Raw genomic sequence first — 7,452 nt, forward strand, 5'->3', positions numbered from 1 at the left:
GAATGGCTGGTGAACTTTAAGTAAATATATACTGTAATTGCTCAGCTTTACCCAAAGAACATACGTACAAGTCATGCAAAGAGAACTAACATACATTTCCAGTCAGATGTTTGAGTAAAGTTGGGTTTGTCATTAACTTAAACTATGCTTAAATGCTTGTCTTTGCAAATGTTGTGGACAAGCATAAACTGCCTATTTAGATGTTCCTACTTGAATAGTGTTAAAAAGGGTTACACTTTATTTTAAGGCGTACTTGTAATTATACATTTGAGTAATACTAATTAACTACATGTACTTACTATAAGGTTAGGGTTACTTAATTGTCCAACATTTATTCTTATTATAATAGTACGTGCATGTAATGTGTAACAAGGAAACCTTAAAATAAAGTGTTTACTAAAAAAGCATCCCAGAATCCCACAGCATGAAGGAAGTTGAGAAAATGTACAGAATAAAAAGCCATCTAGAAAAAATAAGATCATAAGAGAATCTTTATCATTTTGACATGATTTAGTCACTGAATAACTCCATGTTTTTTTCATAGTTTTTATGACTTATTAAAAATATTAATAATAACAAATGATAGATGTGCCCAAATTCATGCCAAATAGCATGTCACTTTACTACACATATAGCTTTTTCCCCATTACATTTATTTTCTTATATTCAATTCAGTAATATTTCTCTTTTTATATCTTATGTTAAAAAACATCTTCTTTTCAGTGATCTATACACTTCTTTTCAAAAGCATTCTACTGGTTAGATTATATTTTTTATAAAAACATTAAATATACGCTCACCAAGGCTGCATTTATATGATCCAAAATACAGTATTATTTTTGAAATAATATTAAAACTTAAAATAACTGTTTTCTATTATAATATATTGTAAAAGGTCATTTATTTATCTGATGCAAAGCTGAATTTTCAGCATCATTACTCCAGTCTTCAGTATCACATGATCCTTCAGAAATCATTCCAATATGCAGATTTGCTCAAGAAACATTTGTGACCCTGGACCACATAACCAGGTCTTAAGTGTAATTGAATAAATGAATAAATAAGCTTTCCATTGATGTATGGTTTGTTAGGATCAGACAATATTTGGCCGAGTTATTGAGTTATATTGAGAAAATCACCTTTAAAGTTGTCCAAATAAATGCTTAGCAATGCATATTACTAATCAAAAATTAAGTTTTGATATATTTACGGTAAGAAATTTACAAAATATCTTCATGGAACATGATGTTTACTTAATATCCTAATGATTTTTGGAATAAAAGAAAAATTGATAATTTTGACCCATACAATGTATTTTTGGCTATTGTTACAAATATACCCCAGCGACTTAAGACTGCTTTTGTGGTCCAGGGTCACATATGTGATTATTATTATTAATGTTAATTTTTTTTTTTTTTTTTTTTGTAGAAACCATGATACTGTAAGCATTAAGCAATAATTTACTGCATTAAAATTACTATCCCCAAACTTTGGAGCAACAGCAACCAAAACCAAGGCTGAGTATGATGATTAAATGCAGCGCAAATCTTAACAGGATCTCAGTGTCCCTCTTGTTCTCCTCTGGGAACTGAACCCACAGCCTTTTGTGATGTCAGTCTGATGCTAAGGCACTACAGCTTCCCTTGAAAAGCCTAGTGTCTCTCACCCATTGCCGAATTCCCACTTATCAAATTCACAAACGGACTGCAATCAATATCAGATTCCCTAGATGGCGAGAGCCACATGGAGGTTTTCGGCTCTGCTTTTTCTCAATCCAGAGGACGGACATGTAAGAAATCATAATGCTTCTCACACACTGCCTTCCTGTCATTTTATCAACACAAGACGCTTGGTAAAAAAACGCTAAATATATCAGAGCAAATGCATCCTGCAAAAGCAAGGCAGTGTGAGGCCTCAAAACAGCAGGACACGTCAGGGAAATTGTGCGTAACCCACCTGAAATCGAGCATGAACCCTGTGATGCTGAGACCCCAATTACAGAGCAGGACTGCCGTCTCTTTCCTCAGCCTCCCGCATGGATATAAAGAGACGAAAGGGATTTGACAGCCTTGTTCGTGAGTTATTGTTTCCTTCGTGGGAAGATAAGGATTTGCTTCGGGATCTTTTTTTTCCACTGTCACACTTCAGCAGTCACTTTTCTTCCCTCTTTTAAAGGCATCGAAGCTTTGATGTAACTTACATGCAGAAATGCAAGCGTGTAGAATTTAGATCGCATACTGCACAAGTACAAAATATAAAGTGGAATGTTCTGTTGAATGCTGGAAAATCAGCAGTTTAGTTTGTTGCACTGAAGTCTAATCAGAAAACAGCACTATACACAATTTTCATGTTTTTTACAAAATTCTCAGATTTTACAAACATAATACATCAACTATGATTTGATTAATTAATATAATTTAAGAATTAATTTGATTAATTTAATTCTATGAATGAAACACTTTTTTTATGTATAAAAAATGTATAATCTTGACTTTAACTCATGAAATGTGATATTTACTATAATTATTTTTAGTTAACTAAAATGGAAACTAAAACTAAATCCATTAAAAACATTTTCATTACTTGAAATAAAATAAAATAAATAAAAACAATGTTAAAAATACATAGCAAACCAAAACCAAATACTAAACTAAAATTATAATGAAAACCGTAAATATGAACAGATTCAATATATTAATACAAACGATAATAGTATCTCAGTGCTGCTAAAATATCATAATAGTACTAAATGATGTCTGAAACTCGTGAGCACTTGTTATATTCATCATTTGTAAGTTGATGTGGATAAAAGATAATATGAACTGTTATGTTGTTCATATTATGCTCATAAATATATGATTGGACACAGTTCCATCCAAATGAAATTCAGTTTATTTCTACAGTAGGAATTAGCTCATTTACACTGAAAAAAGTAAACAATTCAATTAAACGTGTAATATTGAAATTATCTTTTATTAAGATTCCAATAATCTTTTTACAGTGTATGAACTTGTACTGTCAAACTCTTAATAGAGCATTAAGATGACTACATCATGTAACAGGATGAATGAAGTAATAATATCATTTTATAAGAGAAAGAGACTTGTTTAGGATGAACTTTGAAAGCCCTTTAACGCATTTAAGAGAAGATTCTTACTAAAGCCATTCCTATATGGACCTTGAGGGTTTCCCTACATCTGCAAACCCCTAAAAACCCCCAAAGGTTGATGTTCAACACTCGAGTGTGCTGTAAAATCATCAGAGCGGAGCAGAGCATTAATATTTGACAAAACAACATTCACACTAATCTTTTCTAATCAGAGAGGTGCCAATCATGTAGGGAAAAAAGTCAATCTTCAAACATGACTTCATTCATTTATCATCATGCAAAGGGTCTTTGAGAAACTGTCTGACTAAAATTGATTTGGTTTCTAATATGGATTGCACAGATCCACTGATGAGTATTCCAATGATGTTCTGGATTAAGGGCCAATCTAGAAAATAACACAGCGGAGAACTAAATTATAGACAAGAAGGCACTTAACAAAACTTTTTTTTCTCTTAATAATGTTTTTCCTTGCACTTTTCCTCCAGTCAACAGAAATCTGAAATTAATTGGGTTCATCTTACTCAATCTTTTTCAGCATAAAATAAAAATAAAAAGACTTTGAACTATAAAATTAACCAAATCTATAGTTACAAGTATGTTTGATTGGATGCCTGATGATAAAAAATTATTCTTACTATTATCGTGCTACTTCTTCAAAATCACTCATCTCCCTCTCTTTGTTAGTGCATTTGATAACAACATTTTCTAATATCCTTTTAAATAATGACAAAACATGCATTGCGTTTTAGCGTCTCTGGCAAAACGATTCATCTTTAACACAAGAATATGCACAAGACAGAGAAACATCGCTTGGATGCTTTATGCACTGCACAACTCCAGCTTAATTCTGCACTCGCACAAAAGCTACAGTACTTTATAGGGCAGGTAAAAATGTTTTCCAACAGGGATTTTCAAAGGACTTTTGTGCAGGTTAATGGAACAATTCTGAAAAACAGTAAATGCATCAGCAGAAATGCACCGAACAGCATTAAAGAACACAGTTATTTTGAATTTCAAACATGCGTCTCATCAAGTGAGAGCTCAAAATAGGTGCCTTGTTTTCTTTTGTCACTGCAACTCAAATTTCGGCAGAGAAGTCTTTGAAAGCATCGGGTGTTAAATTAGAGGTGAAATTGAAAGGTTTATTTGTTTTTATACTGCATAGGGAAGACCGGGGCTAGTTGTCACACGTCTTACTTCAGTGGATATTTCTCAAGGAGGGGTTGTTTCTAAAAGCCAGTTCCTGTAAAGTCACAAACCTTAAAGTCTTGATATTAAATATAATTTAACTTGGATTTTTGTCTCAAAAATTGTGAGATAAAGACACTGTGAGAAGTTTCCTGCGTGATAACTAACCCCGGTCTCCTTCAGTCTCTCGTCTGGGTTCTTTCCAGACTGCCTCTCTAGCTCTCTCTCACTTCAGCAGTCTTTACGCTGTATTGAACCGTTTGTGACAGTGACTGGAGAGGCAGAAATATCACGCAAACCGTGTGTTCACTTAGTGTGTCTGAGCGGAACATCCGTGTCAAGCTGCAGCCTCCGCCGCACGCAAACCCTCTCCCTGAGATCAAAAACATGCAATGGCTGGAAACAGGGGAAAACAGTCACGTATCCAGAGGCTGGATAAGGTCACGAGGTCAAAACTGTTTCCTGTCCTCATAGTAAACAAATATGATATGACAATAAAAACAGAAATCAACCATTGACGACTGCAATATTCCACAGCCTGGGTTTTCAATACTGCTAGACAATAATGTTGCTAGTCTGTGGACTGATATTTAAAACAGTTATTTATTTGGAAAAAGAAAAAAAAAGAACAAAACGTCAAAATCTATTTACTGATCGCAAAAATCTGGAGATGAACCAGATACTTTAAGGTCTCTGATTATAGATTATATTCTATTATAGAATAGAATAGAATAGATGGAATTCATAGGATGAATTCATAAAATATTTGTAATATATTTAAATTTATAATATATTTAATAATAAATTACATTTATTAAATATTAAATAAAGAATATTTAAAAGCAACTAAAACTTTATGTATTCATTTAAATAAATAATTTAATTAATTTTAAATTAAATTAATACATAGTGTTTTAAACTAAATAAATATGTAAGTGTAAATATGTAAAGAAATTAATTATTGACAAATTTAAAAAATATATATATTTAAAGAAATCAATAGAAATTAGAAATATAGAAATAATCTATTTTAAGTAAAAGGTGAATTTGCTTTGCCAAAGATATCCATGAATCTGATTCAGAGGCAGGTTCACAGAAAAGTAATAGAGTAGAATAGGACATATAATCTAATAGAATTCATAGGATGAATTTATAGCATATTTGTAATATGTGTAATTATATATATATATATATATATATATATATATAATTAATATATCAATATAATAAATATATATTATATTTTATAATAAATTAGATTAATTAAATAGGTAAATATATTGATAATGAATGTTTTAGTGTCTATCCAAATATACTAAAACATAAATGCACATTTTATGAGAAAACACCTACAATTATGCATGAGATTAGCAAGATGACATCACCAGACTGTAAAGCCATTGTTAAATCATTTTAAATGTAACTGTATGAAACCAGAAAATTACAGCAATACTTGATTAACACACTGTGATGCTTGTTAATATAATGAATTACTGAAATAAAGGAGGAAATAGTCTGGTGGAGAAGAGGTTGATAACCTCTGCTCTAGACAAATAACACAGGATTATTAATTTTGAAAAATCAGTTATAATGAGGGAACATCCACACAGCCGGACAGAGTACACAGGATACTGACAACAATGCACGCGTGTGTGTGTGTGTCTGTGTGTCTGTGTGTGTGTGTGTGTGTGTGTGTGTGTGTGTGTGTGTGTGTGTGTGTGTGTGTGTAAAAGAACAACTCAAGCAATGATCTGATGCGCTGTACATCATTAATACACAATCTAATGTATTCCCGAAAGTGCTCTTTTTGGCAATATAATGCTAAAAAATATAGGATCACTGCTATTAAGAATCACATAAGTGTGTGATATGATGGTAGACTTCTATCAGCAACCCTAACAAGAATCAGAAACGTTCTCTTTGTGTATGTTATCGCACCGATGAGCCCAGCAGAACTCTGAAAAAGTGACGGCGCCAGTTCAATCACAATGACAGATCCGAACAGTTCCCTCTTTCACAGCAACAGATCAGCCCACACACACTCACATCTATATGATTATACGATTTACAAGGACTTTCCATGAGCAGAATTGTTTTGTTGTTGTTGTTGTTTACACACACACATGCACGTCTCTTTCTTAAATAAAGTTTTTATGGCTTTTGCACTGATGCATACAAATACTTCCATAATCACCAAGTGTTACTAAGAAGAGACCGGGGCTAGTTGTCACACTTTGAATATTTCTCAAAGAAGGTTAATTTTTTGAAAGTCAATATTTTGTAAACATAAAAAGTTATTTAAACCACTATTGGGCAGTTTGCTGAACACAGATTTACCTTTAGTGATAGCGGGGCATGTTGTCACACTATATAGGCTATATAGTAAAAATGGAAATCTACAATTAAACAGCCTATTATAGGCTTTCCAGTGGAAAAAAATTTTAGTATAAATGTAGTATACAAAAATATTAAACTATTGCAACATTTAAACAACTTGGGACAACCTGCCCCAATTAGATACTTATGAAAAATAGCCTTGTCCTAAAAAGCATAATTCAAATCTATGCTCATTATATAGCTGGCTTTGATCTTAATGTACGTCACTCTTGTTTTACCGCATTTATCTAACAGCTGTAACAAAAATATGATGATAAAGGAATTTTAGTTTGGAGGACAGAATAAAACACATTTGATTAACTTTACACTCACAATCATATAGTTAGCTTGTGACAACTTCCCCCTGTGACAACTAGCCCCAGTCTCCCTATATATATCACCCTGTCATCTGAAAGGAAGAGAACATAAATTCCCATCCATATGATGCACACTCACACACACACATCCACACTTACCTTCATTATTAGATGTTCCTCTGGAGCCCAGGACCTGCATTGATATAGTCCACACTAAGAGGGGCAGCAGCCCTGGATCTGATGCCATCGTGCAAATGTGGACCCGGCGCACGGGGAGAAAGCTCTCTCTCTCTCTCCCTCTGTCTCTCTCTCGCTCGCTCTCCCCTCTCCCTCCCTCTCTCGTTCTCTGCCAGTGTAGAATCGGAGCAGTAGTCTCTATCAGGAACTGCTTTCAAAACTGCCTGCCTGCACTTGGGCACATGCAACACCACCAGGCGCAGCATGGAGGCATGTCCAGCACTG

The 7,452-nt window shown here is 33.4% G+C and overlaps 1 protein-coding gene across 1 annotated transcript in view; it reads right to left on the bottom strand.

The window, feature by feature from the left end:
* The window catches only part of LOC306855434 (ephrin type-A receptor 8-like), a gene marked incomplete at its 5' end in the record, with an annotated part of 80,500 nt that extends 73,263 nt beyond the window's left edge, over positions 1 to 7,237 (bottom strand). Inside the window, one exon of the mRNA XM_079394158.1 lies at positions 7,150 to 7,237. Coding sequence (XP_079250284.1) covers positions 7,150 to 7,237 — 88 coding nt within the window. The remainder of the gene's footprint in view (positions 1 to 7,149) is intronic.
* Positions 7,238 to 7,452: the final 215 nt, after the last annotated feature.

Source organism: Barbus barbus (genome assembly GCF_936440315.1).
Source record: "Barbus barbus genome assembly, chromosome: 35".
NCBI classification, from domain to species: domain Eukaryota; kingdom Metazoa; phylum Chordata; class Actinopteri; order Cypriniformes; family Cyprinidae; genus Barbus; species Barbus barbus.